Consider the following 26,624-nt stretch of genomic DNA (forward strand, 5'->3'; position numbering starts at 1 on the left):
AAGGAGGAGGAGAAAGGGGGATGATGATTCCGCAGGCAGGCTGTAGAGAGCGAGCGAGCGATGCACAGGCTCTCTCTCTCAAGTAAGGTTGAGGCTGAGGTTGCTTATTGTTTGGAAAATAACGGGCTGCTGCCAGCGGAGAGAGATAAGCAAGGGGGCTGTGGGCTACTGGAGGAGAACGGACGGACAGAACAGCACCGGCCATTGTCTTTTTTTCTTTCTCTCTCTTTCTTTTCTCTCCAGACTCTGGAATGATTGTGATTGCTGTTGGTTGGCCAGTGTTGGGATTTTCAGAGGAAGGTGCTGTAGTGCAGATCTGCCTTGCCTAGGAGGGACTGTCTCTGTTTCTTAGCCATATTACAGGAGGCACAGTTACTGCAGGTAATCTGTCGTTCTATCTATCCTTCTCCACCTCCCCCCTCCATCATCTCCCTCCCTCATATGTAACCATGGTCTTGTCTTCCTTCTCTTCGTCCTCTCCTTCTCTCCCTCCCCCTCCTGTTTTTCACCCTAAGAAGCACTGATGACATATACAGTCAGTGCTTGGTGTCCATTTTTATTATTGCAGCACGCCTACCGAACAAGCATTCGTTTTTGTTATATCAATGCAAAAGATGCTGTGTAAATGATATGCCGGTATGAATGTTGGAATAAAGTAGCTTTCAATTTTGTTATACTGCATCTTAGCCATAACCATCTTCTTCCATAATGGGACTGACAAGCATGTTCTCATGAAGCCAATGGAAGTAAAAGATGTAAACATATTCATGCTCACCCCAGGAGATGCTTCGGTAGGCAGCCACACAGCTATATGAATATGAATAGCAAAGGACATGTGTTTGTATTGTTCTGAGATAAATGCAACCATATGATCCACCCATCGCTGTTTCAATTTAATTGAAATCACCCAAATATGTTTTTAAAAAATCTACAATATAAAAAATGGGCTTAATTTGGCAATAGATTTGGCATAGCAACAAATATTGATTTGTTGTCCAGTCAGTGTGCTAGCAGTTATTTTTTTGCCAGTATAATATGGGGGCAGCCATTTGTTTCTCTTTGTAACTTTTTGGGCGAGCAGACCCAATTCATATAGAAATGTGAGTTATAAATCTGTCATTATCTTTGAAAGCAAGTCTAAGTGGTAGATCCATTCTATTTGCGCTATTTCTATGCTTCCCGTTTTTCATTTTTGCGTCTTTTACTTTCGGTTTTGTACACCAGCTTCAAACAGCTGAAAATACAATATTTGTTGTACAATGATTCTCTACAGTATACTTGCTTGTTTTGTTACATAAACTGAATTTTTTTGCAACTAGGAAATGACGGAGCAATTTCTGCATAGTGTATCTTTAAATTACCTCTGATGAAGTTCTATGATTGGTTGTTTTTGGTACTGGTGGTTTGTGGGTGTTTTTGGCCTCTGGCAGGGAGCGAAACAGTGGGAGGGTAACACAGCCATACACCTGGGTCCATTGGTTAAGGTGAAGGTCAAACGTCACACACATGAGTGCATACACTCATGCACATACAGTACATTCACATACACAAACACACACACACATCCATATTGTCACTCAGCCTGCTGTCCTGATTTCACTCGTCTACCAGAACAAAAGGATGTTCTCCTGTTTTCAGTATTTTCTTTGTATCCACCTGCAAGATGTCCGTTAGCATATGGTCTAGGAACAAACAAAAGCTAAAAGCTTCTTATGTAGCCATAAAAGCTGCAAATATGTCTAACAACATGACTAAGATGACATTGACTATTCATTTTAGTTGCCTAATAATTAATTTGAAGGAACAATGGACAATGTTTTACCAATAATACACATGTAATGTGGCAGAGTGCATGCCACATTTCCATACATGCATTGTGTGTTTTCAAATGCCAGTTGTCAGTCACATAATGGAGACGGGATGATTCATCGTCGTCTCTTTTGGAAGGGATTGTGGGACTTGTAGTCATTTCCTGGACTGTGCATTTCATGTCAATTAGACATGATCAGCGCCCATTTTTACAAAGCATCTCAGAGGAGGAGTGTTGAGGATCAGATCCCCTCTGTCCATATAATCTAATTCATTATGATATAAAAGGCCAAACTGATCCTATATCAGCACTCATACTCTGGGATGCTATATGAATACAAACCCAGAGGCTACTCTGTAGAAAATAAGGGTGGGTATGATGGAAAGAAGAGACCAATGGAGAGAGAGGAGAGGCTGAAGAATAATATCTGGCTTTTGATGAAGCGGCACTTTGCTGAGTAATGTGATGGAGGGAGAGGAAGACGCTTACACAAGCTTGTTTTAAATTGGTTCCTCTCCACTCCACTCCCTGGATACAGGCGAAGATCCAGGAAAAGCTTTAGTACATTTGGCCCTCACTCTTGTAATTGCACTGCGTCAGAACCTGGACTCAAACACAACTTTTATTCAACAGTTCTTGCTTCATTATCTATTATCTACAAGAATCAATAGTTCTTGGTAATTTCATACAGATCACTCTGTACTTTCCAGAATAGTTATTAAGAACAAGAATTACATACAGAGTAATTCACCATTGGGGATGACTGATTTATTATAGCAACAGTCAGTGGTGTAAACTACTTAACTAAAAATACTTTAAACAACTACTTAAGTAGTTTTTTTGAGTATCTGTACTTTACTACTTATATTTTTGACAATTTTTACTTTTAGTCACCACATTCCTAATGAAAATAATGTACTTTTTACTCCTTACATTTTCCCTGACTCTAAAAAATACTACTTACATTCCGAAAATGGAGTAATATCTAACAAGTAATCTGACAAATTCACAACAACTACCTTATACACATAAATGTAAAGGGATGATAAAGAATATGTACATATAAGTATATGGGTGAGCGATGGCCGTGCGGTATAGGCAAGATGCAGTAGATGGTATAGAATACAGTATATACAGTGGGGCAAAAAAAGTATTTAGTCAGCCACCAATTGTGCAAGTTCTCCCACTTAAAAAGATGAGAGAGGCCTGTAATGTTCATCATAGGTACACTTCAACTATGACAGACAAAATGAGAAAAAAATTCCAGAAAATCACATTGTAGGATTTAAAAAAAAATTATTTGCAAATGATGGTGGAAAATAAGTATTTGGTCACCTACAAACAAGCAAGATTTCTGGCTCTCACAGACCTGTAACTTCTTTAAGTGGCTCCTTTGTCCTCCACTCGTTACCTGTATTAATGGCACCTGTTTGAACTTGTTATCAGTATAAAAGACACCTGTCCACAAACTCAAACAGTCACACTCCAAACTCCACTATGGCCAAGACCAAAGAGCTGTCAATGGACACCAGAAACAACAAAATTGTAGACCTGCACCAGGCTAGGAAGACTGAATCTGCAATAGGTAAGCAGCTTGGTTTGAAGAAATCAACTGTGGGAGCAATTATTAGGAAATGGAGGACATACAAGACCACTGATAATCTCCCTCGATCTGGGGCTTCACGCAAGATCTCACCCCGTGGGGTCAAAATGATCACAAGAATTGTGAGCAAAAATCCCAGAACCACACGGGGGGACGTAGTGAATGACCTGCAGAGAGCTGGGACCAAAGTAACAAAGCCTACCATCAGTAACACACTACGCTGCTAGGGACTCAAATCCTGCAGTGCCAGACGTGTCCCCCTGCTTAAGCCAGTACATGTCCAGGCCCGTCTGAAGTTTGCTAGAGAGCATTTGGATGATCCAGAAGAAGATTGGGAGAATGTCATGTGGTCAGATGAAACTAAAATATAACTTTTTGGTAAAAACTCAACTCGTCGTGTTTGGAGGACATTGAATGCTGAGTTGCATCCAAAGAACACCATACCTACTGTGAAACATGGGGGTGGAAACATCATGCTTTGGGGCTGTTTTTCTGCAAAGGGACCAGGACGACTGATCCGTGTAAAGGAAAGAATGAATGGGGCCATGTATCGTGAGATTTTGAGTGAAAACCTCCTTCCATCAGCAAGGGCATTGAAGATGAAACGTGGCTGGGTCTTTCAGCATGACAATGATCCCAAACACACCGCCCGGGCAACGAAGGAGTGGCTTAGTAAGAAGCATTTCAAGGTCCTGGAGTGGCCTAGCCAGTCTCCAGATTTCAACCCCATAGAAAATCTTTGGAGGAGATCTGCATGGAGGAATGGGCCAAAATACCAGGAACAGTGTGTGAAAACCTTGTGAAGACTTACAGAAAACGTTTGACCTCTGTCATTGCCAACAAAGGGTATATAACAAAGTATTGAGATTAACTTTTGTCATTGACCAAATACTTATGTTCCACCATAATTTGCAAATAAGTTCATTAAAAATCCTCCAATGTGATTTTCTGGATTTTCTTTCCTCGTTTTGTCTGTCATAGTTGAAGTGTACCTATGATGAAAATTACAGGCCTCTCTCATCTTTTTAAGTAGGAGAACTTGCACAATTGGTGGCTGACTAAATACTTTTTTGCCCCACTGTACATATGAGATGAGTAATGTAGGATATGTAAACATTATTAATGTGCCATTATTTAAAGTGACTAGTGATACCTTTATTAAGTCAATTTATTAAAGTGGCCAGAGATGTGAGTCTGTATGCTGGCAGCAGCCTCTTTATGTTAGTGATCGCTGTTTAACAGTCTGATGGTCTTGAGATAGAAGCTGTTTTTCAGTCTCTCGGTCCCAGCTTTGATGCACCTGTAATGACCTGTAATGACTTCTGGATGATAGAGGGGTGAACAGGCAGTGGCTTGGTTGGTTGTTGTCCTTGATGATCTTTTTGGCCTTCCTGTGACATTGGGTGCTGTAGGTGTCCTGGAGGGAAGGTAGTTTGTCCCCGGGGATGCGTTGTGCAGACCGCACTACCCTCTGGAGAGCCTTGCAGTTGAGGACGGTGCAGTTGCCGTACCAGGCGGTGATACAGCCTGACAGGATGCTCTTGATTGTGCATCTGTAAAAGTTTGTGAGTGTTTTAGGTGACAAGCCACATTTCTTTAGCCTCCTGAGGTTGAAGAGGCGCTGTTGCGCCTTCTTCACCACGCTGTCTGTGTGGGTGGACCATTTCAGTTTGTCCATGATGTGTACGCTGAGGAACTTAAAACTTTACACCTTCTCCACTACTGTCCCGTCGATGTGGATAGGGGGGTGCTCCCTCTGCTGTTTCCTAAAGTCCACGATCATCTCTTTTGTTTTGTTGACGTTGAGTGTGAGGTTATTTTCCTGACACCACACTCCGAGGTCCCCACCTCCTCCCTGTAGGCCGTCTTGTCGTTGTTGGTAATCAAGCCTATCACTGGAGTGTCGTCCGCAAACTTGATGATTGAGTTCGAAGCGTGCATGGCCACGCAGTCATGGGTGAACAGGGAGTACAGGAGAGCGCTGAGAATGCACCCTTGTGGGGCCCCGGTGGTGAGGATCAGCGGGGCGGATATGTTGTTTCCTACCTTCACCATCTGGGGGCGGCCCGTCAGGAAGTCCAAGACCCAGTTACACAGGGCGGGGTCGAGACCCAGGGTCTCGAGCTTAAGGACGAGTTTGGAGGGTACTATGGCGTTAAATGCTGAGCTGTCACAGGTCTCGTGTTTGAGCTGTTGAATTGCGACTCTACTTTGTCTCTATACTGACGCTTTGTTTGTTTGATTGCCTTGGGGAGGGAATAGCTGCACTGTTTCTACTCAGATATGTTTCCAGTGGCCTTGCCATGATTAAAAGCAGTGGTTCGTGCTTTCAGTTTTGTGCGAATGCTGCCGTCAATCCACGGTTTCTGGTTAGGAAAGGTTTTAATAGTCACAGTGCGTAGTCACAGTGCGACATCGCCGATGCACTTATAATCGCTCACCGAGTCAGCATATACATCAATATTATTGTCTGAGGCTATCCAGAACGTATCCCAGTCCACGTGATTGAAGCAATCTTGAAGCTTGGAATCCGATTGGTCAGACCAGCGTTGGATAGACCTTAGCATGGGCGTTTCCTGGTTTAGTTTCTGTCTATAGGCTGGGAGCAACAAAATGGAATCATGGTCAGATTTGCCTAAGGCAGGGCAGGGGAGGGCTTTGTATGCATCGCAGAAGTTAGAGTAGCAATGATCCAGAATGCTACCAGCTCGTGTCGCGCATTCGATATGCTGATAGAATTTAGGAAGCTTGTTCTCAGGTTAGCTTTGTTAAAATCCCTTAGCTACAATAAATGCAGCCTCAGGATGTATGCTTAGCAGGACAGGAAAATGGTCTAATTCACACACTTATCAAGAGGACATCCCTGATCATCCCTACTGCCTCTGATTTGGCAGACTCACTAAACACAAATTGTAAATGATGTCTGAATGTTGGAGTGTGCCCCTGGCTATCCGTACATTTAAAAAACAAGAAAATTGTGCCGTCTGGTTTGCTTAATATAAGGTATTTAAAATTATTTATACTTGTACTTTTACTTTTGGTACTTAAGTATATTTTAAACCAAATACTTTTAGACTTTTACTTAAGTAGTATTTTACTGGGTGACTTTCAATTTACTTGAGTCATTTTCTATGATGGTATCTTTACTTTTACTCAAGTATGACAATTGGATACTTTTCCCACCACTGGCTACAGCATATGACCTCATATAGATTTAAGTGTTTAGGATTTGTGCTAAATTTGTGTCCGACTTGAACAATGTTCTCCAAGTTTGTTGGTGCTTAGTACCATTTTGTTGTGACACAGAATTTGCCACAGTGATACATCTATAATTAGCACCTTATCAAAATGTAGGGCTAGCTAAGCTATTTCTTTTGTTGAGTGTCGCTCTTAAGACGAGTTAGAAAACATAATGGGTGGCCACGGTATCGTCTTTATAATGACGGTCTGTTCCTGAATCCCTTTCCTCATCAATTAAATCCCACCAGTATTGCTTAGTTACCTACAGTTAATCAGGAATCTCAACTACCATTTTGTCTGTTTTGGGAGTGACTTTGCCATTATAGAGTTGCTGCCACATAAATATCCAATTGAAATTACTCAAGATACCTGAGATGCCATAAAAATATATTATGTGTGAATTTATCATGTAGTCAAGTATTTTTACTCTAGCACAGCACCTGATTCAACTAATCACCAAGCCTTTTTTTAATCACATGTGCGAGTGCTGATGTAGCAGATACCCGATTTAGCATCACTACTGCCTTCCTGAGACCTTCCTGAGACCTGGCGCCTGGGCTGGGACCCAGACATGCTTCGTCTTTTCTGGGTCACTGGTATTGACAGTGTTTAATAATGTGCACCTCTTTGGGATGGATGACAAAATCCTGATCTAATGACGTGAATTGAAAAAAGCAGCCCCATGTAAAGTCCATGTTGTTTTCTAATTTCCCTTCCTTCCTTCTCCTAGGGCTCCTTTCTCTGTCGTTGACTTGTGACTGGAGACACCCACCATGGAAGCTCCCCTTGTGTGCCTGGATGAGGAGTTCGAAGACCTCCGGCCCTGCCGGGTAGAGGACATGGATCGGGCTGTGCCCCTCAGCCGACCCCCCTACAGCACCAACACCCTGGCCCCAATGGCCCCCCTGGCTCCCATCACCCGCGAGGACTTCTCCGAACTGGAGAACTTCTCAGAGATGATGAGCTTCAAGTCCATGGAGGACCTGGTCAATGAGTTTGACGAGAAGCTGAATGTCTGTTTCCACAACTACAACACCAAGACGGAGGGCCTGGCCCCTGTGCGCAACCAGTCCCACACCGAGGAGGACGAGGAACGGCTGCAGGATGAAGAGTGAGTGTCGGCCACCACCTTTGTGTTTTTGAAGCTTAAGTCTGACTACAGCATAAAAAATATGTGCTTTTGAGATACGAGTTAAAGATGCAAATGGTGTATCACGGGGGAGTGATTTTTTTGTTGCTTCAGCTGCTTTCCTTTTGGGTTGTACAATGCACCCCTGTATTATTTTTGATAACATGGCACATCCATTGCAGCAATCTTCTGAGCAAAGCATTGGTCAGCTTGCTTGTTTAGGTAGTACATCATGTCTGATGATGTCTTCCTCTTCTGTCTTCAAATTGCATATTTTTGTGGCTATACAGTCCCATTCGTAAGGCACACCATTTACTTCAATCAGAGCATGTAAATTCTGGGTTTGGTGTGAAACGAGCAGGTATGAACACTACACCTATGCATTCACTACAGTTCAGATAGAATCCCACAAGGCATCACAGCTATCAGTTAAACAGAGCATTGGCTGATGTACCATTACTACAATGAGCTCAGAAAGTATTGGGACAGTGACACATTTTTTGTTGTTTTGGTTCTGTACTACAACACTTTTGGATTTGAAATGATACAATGACTGTGGTTAAAGTGCAGAGTAGGAACTTTAACTTTATCCATATCGGGGGAACCATTTAGAAATTACAGCACATTTTGTACCAAGTCCCCCCATTTTACGGGACCAAAAGTAATGGTACAAATTCACTTATGTGTATTAAAGTAGTCAAAAGTTTAGTATTTGTTCCCATATTCCTAGCATACAGTTATTACATCAAGGTTGTCACTCTACAAAACTTGTTGGATGCATTTACTGTTTGTTTTGGTTGTGTTTCAGATTTCAGAATTTTGTGCCACTAGAAATTAATGGTAAATAATATATTATTTGGAATAATTTTTTATTGTAAATAAGAATAAAATATGTTTCTAAACACTTCTACATTAATGTGAACGCTACCATGATTATGGATAGTCCTGAATGAATCGTGAATAATGATGAGTGAGAAAGTTAGACGCACAAATCTCTCACCATTACAGTAATAGAGGAGGTTAGCATTTTTTGTGGGGGTATGATATTTGAGTGTCTGTAACTTTCTCACTCATCATTATTCACGATTCATTCAGGACTATCCATAGTCATGGTAGCGTCCACATGAATGTAGACGTGTTTAGAAACACATGTAGTTTACAATTAAAGTGACTCCAAATGACACAATACATTATTTACCATTCATTTGTATGGGACACAAAATTATCTGAAACACAACCAAAACAAACAACTTTTTAGAGTCACAAACGTGATGTAGTCATTGCGTGCTAAGAATATGGAACCAAATACTTAACTTTTGACTACTTTAATACACACATAAGTGAATTTGTCCCAATACCTTTGGTCGCCTAAAAATGGGAAGACTATGTACAAACAGTGCTGTCGTTTCTAAACGGTTCATCCAGTGTGGATGAAAATACCCTCACATTAAAGTGGAGAATCTGCACTTCAACCTTAGTCTTTGTGTCATTTCACATCCAAAGTGTGTCACCAATACCTTCGGAGCTCACTGTATGTCATTATTTAACATTGTTCAAACAGTACCACTGCATATCTCATGACCCAACTCTCAGATCCTATGATGACCAACGTTGAAGCTGTTACTCAGCCTACCTCACAGCCGACCAAATCGCCCACCAGCAAAAACCAAAACAACACACCCCAGCAGTCCACAGTCGGGATAGGCCTTGAATTATTCCATGTATTTTTGTACTCTCTTGTTCCTCTGTTGGTCTGTCTACTGCCTCTACCAGCAGGCAACCAGAACTCCCATTCGCCAACAGCCTTTGAAGAGAAAATGCAGACATTCTCACATTGGGTGGAAATAAACCCTCTTGCTAAGAATAGCTTTGTTGTATGTGACCTTGGGTATGCCTATTGATTCATATTCAGAATTCATTATGATAAAATATTGTATGTTGGGGATGCTACTGTTAGCATGTGGGTGTGCCTAAATGACGTTTTTGCTTATCTATTCTACAGTACACCACAGAGTTAGACACCGCATCATATGATGTTTCTGATTTGAATGTTTTGAAATTGGTTCCTCCATCACTATCCATGTAGTGACGCAAGGAACATAGACACATTCACCTGTTGCAAGCTTGATCCTTTATGTTATACGACACAGTTGTTGGAATGATTGGTTAAATCTAAGTTCCAGATTAACTAAAGGTTTGCAAATACACTGCTAAAGGGAACACTAAAATAACACATCCTAGATCTGAATGAATGAAATATTCTTATTAAATACTTTTTTCTTTACATAGTTGAATGTGCTGACAACAAAATCACACAAAAATGATCAATGCAAATCAAATTTATCAACCCATGGAGGTCTGGATTTGGAGTCACACTCAAAATTAAAGTGGAAAACCACACTACAGGCTGATCCAACTTTGATGTAATGTCCTTAAAACAAGTCAAAATGAGGCTCAGTAGTGTGTGTGGCCTCCACGTGCCTGTATGACCTCCCTACAACGCCTGGGCATGCTCCTGATGAGGTGGTGGATGGTCTCCTGAGGGATCTCCTCCAGACCTGGACTAAAGCATCCGCCAACTCCTGGACAGTCTGTTGGTGGATGGAGCGAGACATGATGTCCCAGATGTGCTCAATTGGAATCAGGTCTGGGGAACGGGCGGGCCAGTCCAGTCCATAGCATCAATGTCTTCCTATTGCAGGAACTGCTGACACACTCCAGCCACATGAGGTCTAGCATTGTCTTGCATTAGGAGGAACCCAGGGCCAACCGCACCAGCATACGGTCTCACAAGGGGTCTGAGGATCTCATCTCTGTACCTAATGGCAGTCAGGCTACCTCTGGCGAGCACATGGAGGGCTGTGCCTCTCCCCAAAGAAATGCCACCCCACACCATGACTGACCCACCGCCAAACCAGTCATGCTGGAGGATGTTGCAGGCAGCAGAACGTTCTCCACGGCGTCTCCAGACTGTCACGTCTGTCACATGTGCTCAGTGTGAATCTGCTTTCATCTGTGAAGAGCACAGGGCGCCAGTGGCGAATTTGCCAATCTTGGTGTTCTCTGGCAAATGCCAAACGTCCTGCACGGTGTTGGGCTGTAAGCACAACCCCCACCTGTGGATGTCGGGCCCTCATACCACCCTCATGGAGTCTGTTTCTGACCATTTGAGCAGACACATGCACATTTGTGGCCTGCTGGAGGTCATTTTGCAGGGCTCTGACAGTGCTCCTCCTGCTCCTCCTTGCACAAAGGCGGAGGTAGCGGTCCTGCTGCTGGGTTGTTGCCCTCCTATGGCCTCCTCCACGTCTCCTGATGTACTGGCCTGTCTCCTGGTAGCGCCTCCATGCTCTGGACACTACGCTGACAGACACAGCAAACCTTCTTGCCACAGCTCGCATTGATGTGCCATCCTGGATGAGCTGCACTACCTGAGCCACTTGTGTTGGTTGTAGACTCCGTCTCATGCTACCACTAGAGTGAAAGCACCGCCAGCATTCAAAAGTGACCAAAACATCAGCCAGGAAGCATAGGAACTGAGAAGTGGTCTGTGGTTCTCACCTGCAGAACCACTCCTTTATTGGGGGTGTCTTGCTAATTGCCTATAATTTCCACCTGTTGTCTATTCCATTTGCACAACAGCATGTGACATTTTTTGTCAATCAGTGTTGCTTCCTGGGTGGACAGTTTGATTTCACAGAAGTGTGATTGACTTGGAGTTACATTGTGTTGTTTAAGTGTTCCCTTTATTTTTTTGAGCAATGTATATGGGACGGTGCTGTACCAGTTAGTTCCTGTTTGGCAGATGGAGAGGTGTGTATGTGTGTGTGTTGTGGACAACACAACAGGCATGACCTGTGAGGTCATGAGTCCCGATGAATGGCTGCTTGTTTCCTGTTTGGCGCATGGCTGGGCAGTGCCACTGAGAGGAGGGTAGGGTGTGGGTGCCATGCCAAGCTGGATGGAAAACAAAGAAAGCGGAAACAAAGGGAGAGTTCTACTCTGGTCATTTTCACAAGGCTGCAGCCTTGATTGGACTGAGGTGCTTATAGTTCGAGGAGGACCTGTACAATGCTGTAAGGGGCTGTTTTTATCTATACTTCTTCACATTGGACACCTTTAAAAAATGTGTAAACTGTGGGCTTTTCTTTAATTGTTAGTGGACAGTGTGCATTGCAGCCTGGAGTGCAATACGGAGGATTATGATGTGCATTTTGATGTTATTTATTATGTTGGCAAGTTGAGGGACAGAATTGGGAACAAAGCACAATTATGTCATGTGAACATCTCCTCCTCTGAATTCACTGTCTGCAAATGGTCAACGGAACACTAATAGAAGGAAATGGCTGCAGATTTACAATTGATAATTTCTATCAAATATGATTTGGGTAGAGGAGGGTCATCTAGAGAGGAAGAGAAAGATGGTCCTCTTATGTAATCCATCCTCCTCCTCAATTCTTTAAATCACAAACCGGCACTGGATTTGGGATTAGGCTTCTGTGCCAAACAAAAAGCCTATTTCCAGATAGTTGCAGCCTTGAGGACTGATAGTGTATTGTGCTTTGTTGTGAATGTCCTGATCATTCCAGCGTCGTTGGCTGTGTGTTTGTCTTGTGTTGCAGTGTATGCGATGACCTGTTACAATGTTGGTGGTTGTGTGTTTGTCTTGTGTTGCAGTGTATGAGATGACCTGTTACAATGTTGGTGGTTGTGTGTTTGTCTTGTGTTGCAGTGTATGAGATGACCTGTTACAATGTTGGTGGTTGTGTGTTTGTCTTGTGTTGCAGTGTATGAGATGACCTGTTACAATGTTGGTGGTTGTGTGTTTGTCTTGTGTTGCAGTGTATGAAATGACCTGTTACAATGTTGGTGGTTGTGTGTTTGTCTTGTGTTGCAGTGTATGAGATGACCTGTTACAATGTTGGTGGTTGTGTGTTTGTCTTGTGTTGCAGTGTATGAAATGACCTGTTACAATGTTGGTGGTTGTGTGTTTGTCTTGTGTTGCAGTGTATGAAATGACCTGTTACAATGTTGGTGGTTGTGTGTTTGTCTTGTGTTGCAGTGTATGAGATGACCTGTTACAATGTTGGTGGTTGTGTGTTTGCATCTGTTTCTTTTTTGTTTGTTGCATTTTTACTGTGTACTTCTGTTGTGTTGCAGTGACTGAATGTGTGTTTGTGTTGTCCATGTTTCAGTGTGTGGGATGCGCTGACGGATAACTACGTCCCTTCCTCTGTCTCCAGCTGGGACGACCCCAACTCAGAGGGATTCAACGGCAACCTCTCCGATCAGGAGGTAACACTTTCTAATATACTTCATTATAATTTAAAGTCATTGGAAGAATCGTCTTTCTCTCCCCTCTCACCTGGAAAGACCTGAAACATTTTGAGATAAGTTTGAAAGACTATCTTGAAATTGCATTTTTCTTTAAGACTTTTAGTCTTATTTGAATGGATTTCAGAACAATTGGATTTCAGATTTGTATTATCAATTGGATTCTAGAGCAAGGAATGGGCTTTTCTGCTCAAAACCTCACCTCTTTCATGTGTGACTGACTAGTGTGTTCTGTAGGAAGGCAATGTGCGAGGACGTGCTGTAACTGAGCAACGTCTTAGAAAGAATGCTAGCTAGAGTGTGCTGGCTGGCTGGCTGGCTGACTGACTGGATGTCATTCATGCCTTGAGGTTGTGGTGCTGACGTCACCTGACCTGACACCAAAAATCAAGGCTGAGCTGCCTTGACTGCCTGCTACTCAGTATCAGTCAACCACCCTCCTCCTCCTACGCCCTCTCCTCCCCTAATCTGCTCTCACATGCAACTCCAGGCACTCAAAGAGTCAGGGCCAAGGCTCAGGGCTGGGTCAGGGCCATGGCTCAGGGCTGGGTCAGGGCCAAGGCTCAAGGCTGGGTCAGGGCCAAGGCTCAGGGCTGGGTCAGGGCCAATACGCAGACACACAGTCTCCAGCAGAAGCTATAAGAGACTCTACAGACATTGAAAAAGCAGTCCATCAGCATTTAGTCTTCTATGCCCCTGGTTTAGATGATTACTGATTGATATCCTTGCAGGGATAAACTTGGCTGAGACCAACGGCATAAGAACAATGAGCATCAAAAGCAATATTTTTTAGAAGAAAGTAGAAAACAAACAGTCAATAGATAGAATCATGGCAATTTGAATGCGACTAAGCACAACCCAAACACTTTCAAGATGGCTTCCAAACTCGAGGGGCAGAAATGTTATTTTCAGATGAAGAGCAGAGAAGGGAATGATGGGTTCAAATTTGGGGAATGTTCATTAGCTCACCAAACGCCAATGCTAATATGCTAAAGCTAAATTCAATATGAGTGAATGGCTTTTCTGTAATCTTATTTTTCGAATGCTAAGATGCTAGCGCTAACACCACTGGGGGTAAACCTTGTTTCCATGGTTTCTATTTCTAATACTAAGAAGTTAAGATTCCACTAATGTGGCTGAAGGGGTTTCCATGGTTTCATTCGTTTTCTCTCGCATTCTCCAGATTCATGAAAAAGAGGAGGAGGAGATGAACGAGAAGAACGACAATGCCAATTGCCTGAGTGAGGAGCCTCTTATCACTGCTGATCAGGTGACTAAAGACACGTACTTTCTGTTATACAAACAACTTGGTAGTACTTCCAGTTACAGTGCCTTCAGAAAGTACTGACACCCCTGGACTTTTTCCACATTTTGTTGTGTTACAGCCTGGCCTTCACACAATATCCCATAATGTTCAAGTGGAATAATGTTTTTAACAAACTCTTATAAATGTATAAAAAATGAAACACTTAAATGTCTTGGGTCAATAAGTATTCAATCCCTTTGTTATGGCAAGCCTAAAGAAGTTCAGGAGTAAAAATCTGCTTAACAAGTCACATACGTTTCATGGACTCGCTTTGTGTGCAATAATACTGTTTAACATGATTTTTGAATGATAACCTCATCTCTGTACCCCACACATACAAATATATGTAAGGTCTCTCAGCTGAGCAGTGAATTTCAAACACAGATTTAACCACAAAGACCAGGGAGGTTTTCCAATGCCTCGCAAAGAAGGGCACCCATTGGTAGAAAAAACTAAAAGCAGACATTGAATATCCCTTTGAGCATGGTGAAGTTATTAATTACACTTTGTATGGTGTAACAATACACCCAGTCACTGCAAAGATACAGGCGGCCTTCCTAACTCAGTTGCCAGAGAGGAAGGAAACCACTCAGGGATTTCACCATGAGGCCAATGGTGACTTTAAAACAGTTATAGAGTTTAATGGCTGTGATAGGAGAAAACTGAGGATGGATCAATAACATTGTAGTTACTCCTCAATACTAACCTAAAAGACAGAGTGAAAAGAAGGAAGCCTGTACAGAATACAAATATTCCAAAACATGCATCCTGTTTGCAACAAAAGCACTAAAGTAAAACTGCAAAAAATATTGCAAAGAAATTACATTTATGTCCTGAGTACAAAGCATTTATGTCCTGAGTACCATTCTTAATATTTTCAAGCATGGTGGTGGCTGCTTCATGTTAAGGGTATGCTTGTCATCTTCATTTTTGAGGGGGGCTAAAAAGAAACAGAATAGAGCTAAGCATAGGCAAAATCCTAGAGGAAAACCTGGTTCAGTCTGCTTTCCAACAGACACTGACAGAAAATTCACCTTTCAGCAGGACAATAACCAAAAACACAATGCCAAATCTACACTGGATATGCTTACCAAGAGAACATTGACTGTTACTGAGTGGCCTAGTTACAGTTTTGACATAAATTGGCTTGAAAATCTATGGCAAGATTTGAAAATGGCTGTCTAGCAATGATCAACAATCAACTTGACAGAGCTTAAAGAATGATTTAAATAATAAATGTGCAACTATGGTACAATCCATGTGTGCAAATCTCTTAGAGACTTCCCCGGAAAGACTCACAGATGTAATCACTGCTAAAGGTAATCCTAATATGTATTGATTCAGGTGTGTGAATACTTATGTAAATTGGATATTTCCATATTTAATTTTCAATAATTTTCAATACATTTCTAAAAACATATTTTCATTATGGTGTATTGTGTGTAGATGGGTGAGAGAACATATATTTAATACATTTTGAATTCAGGCTGTAACACAACAAAATGTGGAATAAGTCAAGGGATATGAATACTTTCTGAAGGGACTGTATGTATATTCCTAGCTTATTTAGACAGTAAAAAAAAAATATGAAAGTAGAATACATTAAAGCCCAATAAAATAACAGTGGTTAAAAAAGCCAAGGCGAAAAGTATTGCAAGACTATACTCTATATATTCAAAAGTACATGGACACCCCTTCAAATTAGTGGATTCGACTAGTTCAGCCACACCTGTTGCTGACAAATCGAGCACACAGCCATGCAATCTCCATAGACAAACATTGGCAGTAGAATGGCTTTACTGAAGAGCTGAGTGACTTTCAATGTGGCACTGTCACAGGATGCCACCTTTCCAACAAGTCACATTTTTGCTCTGCTAGAACTGCCCTGGTCAACTGTAAGTGCTGTTATTGTGAAGTGGAAACATCTAGGAGCAACAGTGGTTCAGCCGCGAAGTGGTAGGCCACACAAGCTCACAGAACGGGACCACTGAAGCGTGTAGCACGTAATTAACGTCTGTCCTCGATTGCAACACTCATTACTGAGTTCCAAACTACCTCTGGAAGCAACGTCAGCACAATAACTGTTTGCCGGGAGCTTCAAGAAATGGGTTTCCATGGCCGAGCAGCCGCACACAAACCTAAAATTAACATGCGCAATGCCAAGCGTTGGCTGGAGTGGTGTAAATCTCACTGCCATTGGACTCTGGTGCAGTGGAAACACGTTCTCTGGATTGATGAGTCATGCTTCAACATCTGGCAGTCCGTCGGACGAATCTGGATTTGGCAGATACCAGAAGAACGCTACCTGCCCCAAAGCATAATGTCAACTGTAAAGTTTGGTGGAGACAGAATAATGGTCTGTGGCTGTTTTTCATGGTTCGGGCAGGGCCCCTTAGTTCCAGTGAAGGGAAGTCTTAATGCTACAGCATTCAATGACATTGTAGACGATTCTGTCCTTCCAATTTTGTGGCAACAGTTTGGGGAAGGCCCTTTCCTGTTTCAGCATGACAATGCCCCTGTGCACAATACAGAATACAATACAGATACAGAAATGGTTTGTCGAGATTGATATGGAAGAACTTGACTGACCTGTGCAGAGCCCTGACCTCATCCCCATCAAACACCTTTGGGATAAATTGGAACACCGACTGCGATCCAGGTGTAATCGCCCAACATCAGTGCCCGACCTCACTAATGCTCTTGTGTCTGAATGGAAGCAAGTAACCGTAGCAATGTTCCAACATCTAGTGGAAAGCCTTCCCAGCAGAGTGGAGGCTGTTATAGCAGCAAAAGGGGGACCAAATCCATATTCATGCGAATGATTTTGGAATGAGATGTTTGACTAGCAGGTGTCCACATACTTTTGGTCATGTAGTATATGTCAAGTAGCTCCATTCTGCATTACCTCTTGGACTACTGCACATGAATAATGAATGCCTGACGACCATGGAATGTTTACCTAATGGTGATGCATAGATTCTTTAAGTGCTATTTGTGAAAGTGTATGTATTCCTCTACCTTCCCTCAATCCCTTCCTCGATCACTCTCTCTCCAAGGTCATTGAGGAGATAGTTGAGATGATGGAGAACTCTCCGGACCCTGGTGAGACCGAGGAGGAGGACGAGGAAGAGAGTGGACACTCCTCATCCAAGTCCAACCCATCCCTTCTGGAGGAGATTAGACAGCTGTCCCAGGCCTCCAATAACAACATGCCCTCCTATGAAGGTAAGTGTACAAAAACTAATGTTGCCTGAAGGGTTAAACACCAAGTCACATAAACCAAGAAGTTGAATAAACAGAAGGGAGTGCCAATTTAAGCAATTCAACATCCAATTAACATTGTCATTGGAGACACCTTTTCCCAAAATCAATTTCCTGTCCATACAATACTGTGTAAAAATAAAGTGACCTTTGATCTCATAGTGGTTAAGTATGTGCTCATACAGCAGAGCTGGCTCTATGAGCATTGATTGTGAAATAAATAACCTTGTAAGAGACATATGTACACTTGTTTGAGTTCATGCCTAGGCTTTAGCTCAGCAGGCTATTGCGCTGCTTGTAGGACTTTGATTGTGTGAGGGGTCATAGATCAGACAATATGTAAGTGTTGTCAGTTTACCTGAGTAAACATCTGGATATTTCATCAGTCTTCAGCCTCTATGGTGAATGTAGTGCAAAAAGGATAAATAACTGGATAAAGCTGCAGCAGGCATTTTTTTATATGAGTCTCTCGTTTCAGAGGGCCAAGGCACGCACTCAATATGGTTCCCTGTGGAAAGACATATTGTGTGACCATGTGGCTCCCCTGCATGAGAGACGTGTTTCCTGCTTAGTGTGTGTGTGTTTATGGAAGCACATTTGGGTATATGTCTGTGAATCCATATGTCTGTGTGTAGATGCACTGCATGTGTTTGAGTATTTCTTTGTATTTGTAATTGGGTGTGTCGTCTTAAATATGTTTTTCGCAAAGTCGGTTTACTTCCAGAAATATAAGTCATATTAGACAGCATGCTAGTTACTCTACTCAGAATTTAATATCAAGGTAATGAAACATTTAAATGGATGATGTACAAGTGATATCATCCCACTTATGTCATCTATCCCTATATTGTATGTACTGAATACAGCAGGACTATTTAATTCCTGCCCCTTGAGGCCTGAAGTGGTACTTGGCCCATATTCATAAAGTATCTCAAAGAGTGATGATCTAGGATCCATGTTTCTTTAAAAATAATAATAATAATAATAATTCATCAAAGTACTGTGCATTCGGAAAGTATTCAGACCCCTTTACTTTTTCTACATTGTGCTACTTTACAGCGTTATTCTAAAATGGATTTAAAAAAATCTACACACAATACCCCATAATGACAAAGCAAAAACAGGTTTTTATAAAAATAAAAAAACAGAAATATTACATTTACATACATATTCAGACCCTATACTCAGTACTTTGTTGAAGCACCTTTGGCAGCAATTACAGCCTTTAGTCTTCTTGGGTATGATGCTACAAGCTTGGCACACCTGTATTTGGGGAGTTTCTCCCATTCTTCTCTGCAGGTCCACTCAAGCTCTGTCAGGTTGCATGGGGATCGTTGCTGCACAGTAATTTTCAGGTCTCTCCAGAGATGTTCGATCGGGTTCAAGTCCGGGCTGTGACTGGGTCACTCAAGGACATTCAGAGACTTGTCCCGAATCCACTCCTACGTTGTCTTGGCTGTGTGCTTAGGGTCGTTGTCCTGTTCGCCCCAGTCTGAGGTCCTGAACTCAATTTCGTGTCTCATAGCAAAGGGTCTGAATACTTTTGTAAATAAGGTATTTATGCTTTTTATTTTTAATAAATGTGAAAAAATTTCTATGGTCATTATGGTGTATTGTGTGTAGATTGACTTTTTTTTATTTAATCCATTTTAGAATAAGGCTGTAACGTAAAAAAATGTGGAAAAAGTGAAGGGGTCTGAATACTTTCCGAATGCACTATTGTATATTTTCACAAAGCTTAGTAAAACTCTAAACCGATAATCAAAAAGGCAGTTGTTTCAAAACTCTAAGTATATGTTTAATTGACTAAGTACAAAATACACAATCATGAAGTCACTTTTTCACAAAACTTAAATCATTGTTTCATCTAGAAATACATGTTTCATATTGCTCATGTTCATATGAAGTTATTGCTTTTCACAATACAGTACTCACATTACTTTTGATATAATTGTCCTCTCATTTGTTAAAATACATTTGACTCTTACTTAATTGATAACAATTTAACCGTTTAGTAAACCTATAGGTTTTAAACTTTTGTCTACTACAGATCTACTACAGAGAACCACATAATGAACATGTATGTTTGTAAAGTATAAAAATACACTGCTCAAAAAAATAAAGGGAACACTAAAATAACACATCCTAGATCTGAATGAAATATTCTTATTAAATACTTTTTTCTTTACATAGTTGAATGTGCTGACAACAAAATCACACAAAAATTATCAATGGATATCAAATTTATCAACCCATGGAGGTCTGGATTTGGAGTCACACTCAAAATTAAAGTGGAAAACCACACTACAGGCTGATCCAACTTTGATGAAATGTCCTTAAAACAAGTCAAAATGAGGCTCAGTAGTGTGTGTGGCCTCCACGTGCCTGTATGACCTCACTACAACGCCTGGGCATGCTCCTGATGAGGTGGCGGATGGTCTCCTGAGGGATCTCCTCCCAGACCTGGACTAAAGCATCCGCCAACTCCTAGACAGTCTGTGGTGCAACGTGGCGTTGGTGGATGGAGCGAGACATGATGTCCCAGATGTGCTCAATTGGATTCAGGTCTGGGGAACGGGCGGGCCAGTCCAGTCCATTTCATCAATGCCTTCCTCTTGCAGGAACTGCTGACACACTCCAGCCACATGAGGTCTAGCATTGTCTTGCATTAGGAGGAACCCAGGGCCAACCGCACCAGCATATGGTCTCACAAGGGGTCTGAGGATCTCATCTCGGTACCTAATGGCAGTCAGGATACCTCTGGCGAGCACATGGAGGGCTGTGTGCCCCCCCAAAGAAATGCCACACCACACCATGACTGACCCACCGCCAAACCTGTCATGCTGGAGGATGTTGCAGGCAGCAGAATGTTCTCCATGGCGTCTCCAGACTCTGTCACGTCTGTCACATGTGCTCAGTGTGAATCTGCTTTCATCTGTGAAGAGCACAGGGCGCCAGTGGCGAATTTGCCAATCTTGGTGTTCTCTGGCAAATGCCAAACGTCCTGCACGGTGTTGGGCTGTAAGCACAACCCCCACCTGTGGACGTCGGGCCCTCATACCACCCTCATGGAGTCTGTTTCTGACCGTTTGAGCAGACACATGCACATTTGTGGCCTGCTGGAGGTCATTTTGCAGGGCTCTGGCAGTGCTCCTCCTGCTCCTCCTTGCACAAAGGCGGAGGTAGCGGTCCTGCTGCTCAGTTGTTGCTCTCCTACGGCGTCCATGTCTCCTGATGTACTGGCTTGTCTCCTGGTAGCGCCTCCATGCTCTGGACACTACGCTGACAGACACAGCAAACCTTCTTGCCACAGCTCGCATTGATGTCCCATCCTGGATGAGCTGCACTACCTGAGCCACTTGTGTGGGTTGTAGACTCCGTCTCATGCTACCACTAGAGTGAAAGCACCGCCAGCATTCAAAAGTGACCAAAACATCAGCCAGGAAGCATAGGAACTGAGAAGTGGTCTGTGGTTGTCACCTGCAGAACCACTCCTTTATTGGGGGTGTCTTGCTAATTGCCTATCATTTCCACCTGTTGTCTATGCCATTTGCACAACAACAACATGAATGTATTGTTAATCAGTGTTGACTCCTAAGTGGACAGTTTGATTTCACAGAAGTGTGATTGACTTGGAGTTACATTGTGTTGTTTAAGTGTTCCCTTTATTTTTTTGAGCAGTGTATAAAGCTTGATATACTGTAATGTACTATAATTTTGATTTTACTTTACAGTAAGTTTTAGAGATGTACTGTATGTAACAAATGCATCCCCTAAATAGCTAAAAAGATGAAGCTGCTGGGGTCTTTTTAATGGGGGATTTTCACACTGCTTTACAAAAATTGCATTGGCCAATACAGTACTGTAATATCGGAATATATGCAATTTAATATACGTGGGAATAGAACCCACAACTCTGGTGTTGCTAGTACCATGCTCTTACTAACTGAGCCACAAAGGACCACTACAATACATAAGTACAATACATTAAGAAAATACAAGTCAAAGGTTTATGATTGCATCACCATGAGTGTGCCATCCTCCTTCAGGCTATAGATGAGGCATGCAATGACAGACCTATGTCAGCCTTGGATTTGTCATGACAAACGTTTTTTCCCCAGGTGCATGAACAATGAAGACATTTGCTGTGATGTCGATGAGAACCTACCAAATGTTCAAGACAGGCTTGGTGCAAACTAGTTACTGCTAAACATTGTTTCTTTCATTCATTTCATTTGATTACAGTACACCTACAGTGTAATTCTATCTGAACAATACATGTACTTTTTGCATCAATGATTGTGGAACATTTCTTCAATAATTCCAACTTTAATCACACATGGGATAAAAATGATGGAAATGTGAGTTTCAGTACATTTTGATGGGTAGTGCAGGTGTATTGAAAACAGTGTTACGTACTGTAATTTACAGTACAACATTCAACGTTTTGAAACCTGTATCTTGCATTTTTTTTGCTCTTGGATTAACTTCTATTTTTTTTATAACTACTGTTCATGCAGAAAATACTCTCATGTTTTGGTGATTAAATCAATTTTCGCTTGCTATTTCACAGTAAACATATATTTTTGGATCAATGGTTGTGTGGTGAAAGATGTCTCCAAACCAAATGAATGCACAACAAAAGGTTTTGAATGTAAGACTTACAAGTGTTACCAGTTCGGAGATTTGTACTAAGAGTTTAGAAAATTCACCACATACAGTACTTGTGAAAATAGCACCGAAGCGATAAAAACAAAAAAAACTGTGATATCTGATCTTAAATCAGCACTCCTACTCTGAGACGCTTTATGAATACGGGACCAGGTTTTATTTTTTACCTAGACGTTTGTCGTTGTTTGGCCAGAGAGTTAACTTTGTCCTGATGCGCCAGGTCTGAGTCAATCCCTGATAATAATGATAACCAGCAATGCTTTGGCCCTCGAGAGAAGCAATTCGATATCCCTTGTACAGTATATAATATTATGCATATTGAATCTCGGTTCACCTCTATGTACAGTTAGCCTGGTCCCAGATCTGTTAGTGACAACGATTGTAGGAGTTGGCTATACAGGACAAACAGATCTGGGCTCCAGGCTAAGGTATAGTAGCTCCATACCAGACCATGCCTCTCTCTCTCTCCAGGCCTAAGTCTGATGCCCAGCTCAGCCCTGGTGGAGCTGCTGTGCCGGGTGGAGTCTGCCATCATGGAGTACTCCGAGGAGCTGGTCACCCAGCTGGCACGCCGTGACGAGCTGGAGTTTGAGAAGGAGGTGAAGAACACGTTCATCACGGCCCTCATGGATGTGCAGAACCGCCAGAAGGAGCAGCGGGACACGGGCAAACGCCGGCGCCGGAGCGATAAGGGCCTCAGTCTGCAGGGTAACGCGGTAACCACGACCGTGGTTGGTGGTACCACTACTACAACCACTGCCCACACGGACTCCAAGCCCGCCTCTATGCCTATGAAGGTAAGCACTGAGGGAGGGAGATAAATGAGCGAGGCGGGGGTATGTTTGTATGGGCAATGGTATTAGTGTATAGGCTGATGGTGGTGTGTGTGTGTCTGTCTGTCACACGCACACGCACGCACGCACACACACACACACCACACACACAAGCATGAGTGTCTGTGTGTTAATGTCTATACGGATGCATTTCCAAGCCAGGCAGCGCTCTTTTTCTCTCTCTCTGCCTCCCACACCGTCATGGATAATGGACATAGAGGCCATTAGGCCCTAACTGCACACATTTTTTTGTTTTGTTATTACAAATTGCACTTACGGGAAGAAAAACCAACACAGTACTCAGAGGAATTGACCATAGGTTCTTGTACAGTAAAAGCATAGACCAGCCTGTCCATATCCAGGAACAAATTAACAACACTTAACAGCCCCTCTTTACTCATAGCAAAGGACACGCTTGTGTTTACCTGTCCAGTACCATGGTAGTTTTATCTGTTTAGTAATGACAATGTAGGAATGGAGTCAATTACTGTAGCCCTGATCATGATGTACAACCAGTCTATATACAATTGATGTGGTAATGTCTGATTTTAATGTCACAAGCATTCATGACGGCTCCTTTTAAATGAACAGCCTTTATGAATGCTGTTAGGTTACATGCATTATAAAACACACTCTTATGCATACTATATTCATAAAAGCGCCTCATAAGCTTTATAAATGCATAGATAACTGATAACTGCATTTAGAATGCATAGATAACTGATAACTGCATTTAGAATGCATAGATAACTGATAACTGCATTTAGAATGCATAGATAACTGATAACTGCATTTAGAATGCATCACAAGACAGCTGTCTCATAGAAAGTGTTAGTTACTGTGTTGTGGTGACAGAGGGTCGTTGTCACTCACAGCTGGTGATTGTCTGTGTTCCAGCGTTTTAGTATGGAGGGCCTGTCCAACATCCTGCAGACTGGCATCAGACAGACGTTTGGCAGCACAGGGACAGACAAACAGGTGAGACACTTAAGCTTTTACAGCTCCTAGCCACCAAGTATATCAGTGTGTTAAATCTACAATGATTCAACACTGCTACGTCACTTCCCTAACGGTCTCTCTTTGTCTTTGTTGTTCAGTATCTAAACACGGTAATTCCATATGAGAAGAAAGCAACTCCTCCAACTGTGGACGACCTTCAGATGATCACCAATAGTAAGTAGGCGGGATAATGCAATTGAATGCTAAGCTAATGGGTCGTTTTCCACGTTTGGGTTAGCTGGTCATACGATCACATCCCCAAATGTTCAACTCAGTTTAAATTTTCATTGGACAGACATACAAATTGACCCTCAAATTGTGTTTTGCTCAGTTAGAACCTCCTTTTCAATTTGATTAGTCTCTGTCCCACATAGCAGCTATACAAGTAGCATAGCTCAGAAATGTACCAATGCCCAGCACTACACTCAGTGCTAAGAACCACCTTGTTTTGATTTTATCCCCCACAGTTCTTTACGCCATGAAGGAGGAGAGTGAGAAGGTGCCTACACTGCTAACTGACTACATATTAAAAGGTAACTAATGCTTGATTAGGTTTAGAAACACTTAACATTACATAGGTGTTACTCCAAGTGTAAGGGAATAACTCATTGAATGCAATTATATTATCCAAGTTAAGATAACAAAAGTGGAAAGTACAGGATCTACTTACTAGCCTGATACATAAAGGGGCTATCCCACTGGTATAATAGTTAAGTGAACGCTGTTCCGATGGGAAACTCGAGTGTTTGCATATCGAATGTTTAATAGAATCAGCTGAGATTGCACCAATCGGATTCAAACAACACTTCCTACCCTAATATGGCTATTTAAATGGACCAGATCTACACACACATTATCTGCTGCTGCATTGCGGCTCTACTATAATAATATGGCTATTTAAATGGACCATATGCCGTTTAGCAGCCACTTTTATCCAAAGCGACTTAGTCAAGCATGCACACATTTTACATATGAGTGGTCCCAGGAATCAAACCCACTACCCTGGCATTTCATGCGCCATGCTATATCAAAGGACCAAGCTAAGCTGTATGCTTGGCATGTTTTTGCTGCTTAATGTTGCTGCTGCAACTATTGCTGCCACCTGCTATGTGTTGTCTGTTTTCTGCTAGCCTACCACCACCCCAGCCTCCACCCGTTTGGTTTGTTACCATCAGGGGGATTGGAATATCTCTCTCACTGCCTGTAGTTTATTATAATGGTAATGGGTTGTCTTCTATTTTCTAATAAATGGTTCAATTCATGTGAATTTCCTGTCTGAACTTATTTAATTTGAAATGTGCCTGTAAGAAAAAAAAGGCTCATTCTAATGTTTTTCAGCTAATTTGATTAGCACAGTTGACGAAGACTAGGTGATGACATTATGATGATGATAATTATTATAACGATGATTGAAGTATTCCCAATTCCCAATTATCAATCTATTTTTCTTCTCCAGTGCTGTGTCCCACTTAAAGAATTCAAGCCATGGGCTGCTCTCTGATGGAGACTTCTGAGAGGGCTCTCCAATCCAGTCCAAGCTGCATGAGCTCCCCCCTGTTTCATAATCAGCCATGGATCATTACCATCTAAATCATTGTACCTTACTCATGTAATAAAACTACTGCCTTTTGCTGAGCTCACCTTGTCCTTCCTGCACACTAAGATCCGTCCAGAGCCAAAATGGCAGCCGCCTGAATACTAGTGTATGGGGCCACTGTACCCCTGTTGAAGAACTGACTAACTGATCTCTATTCAGAGCATGATAAGCTAATACTGACCACACAGTTATACAGGGATTCATTTTTAGTTTTATTTTCTATTTTTTACAGAGATGATTTGATATCAGATATTAACATAGCTATGTTTTACTTCACTGTACCTCAGGCCTAAAAGGAGTTTGGTTCTTATGCCATGTTGTCTGTCTGCCCATATGTCACCTTGTACAGATTATTGAGGATTGATGGGTTCAACTTAAATGTAGGAAATCTGGACTGAACATTTCTCTCATTATTCGCGGACAATAACCTGTAAACGTAACAAATTTGAATAAAAAAGCCATTGACCTTTTCTGCCATGCTAGTACTGTAGCTTAATATTACGGGTGCAGTATATTTAAATGTTTTTGTTACTTCAACCAATAATGTTTGAATATTCAGTGCTCTTCAGACTTTTGATAATTGATTTACTGTGATCTAATATATATAGGCCATCATGTACTGTTGTTTTGTTTATTTTATACTTTTATTTAATGAATAATCAGAGTATGTGTCACCCCATTCTGTCACATGGAGTTTTATCATTGAGTTTTCATTGTCACTGATGACATGGGCTCATTTGAATACGGTATAGGCTTACTTATTTATGAATTCCTGTGAGCCACGTAGGAGAATACTACATTGCTAATCGCAAGTTCAATTAAACATGCTACCCTAAAACTG

At 42.0% G+C, this 26,624-nt stretch overlaps 1 protein-coding gene across 3 annotated transcripts; it reads left to right on the plus strand.

Annotated features, from left to right (window-relative positions):
* fez1 (fasciculation and elongation protein zeta 1 (zygin I)) lies at nt 1-26,624 on the plus strand. 3 transcript variants are annotated; one of them, XM_021623795.2, is made up of 11 exons: nt 1-381; nt 7,384-7,764; nt 12,978-13,077; nt 14,300-14,386; nt 17,479-17,647; nt 22,826-23,151; nt 24,085-24,165; nt 24,285-24,360; nt 24,654-24,719; nt 25,317-25,405; nt 25,643-26,624. In XM_021623795.2, exons 2-10 carry the CDS (start codon nt 7,427-7,429, stop codon nt 25,391-25,393), a joined length of 1,320 nt encoding a protein of 439 aa, XP_021479470.2. In that variant the 5' UTR covers nt 1-381; nt 7,384-7,426; the 3' UTR covers nt 25,394-25,405; nt 25,643-26,624. The 3 variants fall into 3 exon arrangements, with proteins under 3 accessions (XP_021479470.2, XP_021479471.2, XP_021479472.2); XM_021623796.2 differs by having other exon boundaries at nt 13,026-13,077; XM_021623797.2 differs by lacking the exon at nt 25,317-25,405 and having other exon boundaries at nt 233-381; nt 25,643-26,621.

Source organism: Oncorhynchus mykiss, chromosome 12 (assembly GCF_013265735.2).
Source record: "Oncorhynchus mykiss isolate Arlee chromosome 12, USDA_OmykA_1.1, whole genome shotgun sequence".
Classification (NCBI taxonomy): Eukaryota; Metazoa; Chordata; class Actinopteri; order Salmoniformes; family Salmonidae; genus Oncorhynchus; species Oncorhynchus mykiss.

Excerpts from the sequence above, each read along its gene's own strand:
- fez1 (XM_021623795.2), top strand. The coding sequence starts at position 7,427 with ATGGAAGCTCCCCTTGTGTGCCTGGATGAGGAGTTCGAAGACCTCCGG. Across the intron at positions 24,166-24,284 it reads GCACAGGGACAGACAAACAG|TATCTAAACACGGTAATTCC; the intron begins GTGAGACACTTA and ends TTTGTTGTTCAG. Across the intron at positions 24,361-24,653 it reads CCTTCAGATGATCACCAATA|TTCTTTACGCCATGAAGGAG; the intron begins GTAAGTAGGCGG and ends TATCCCCCACAG.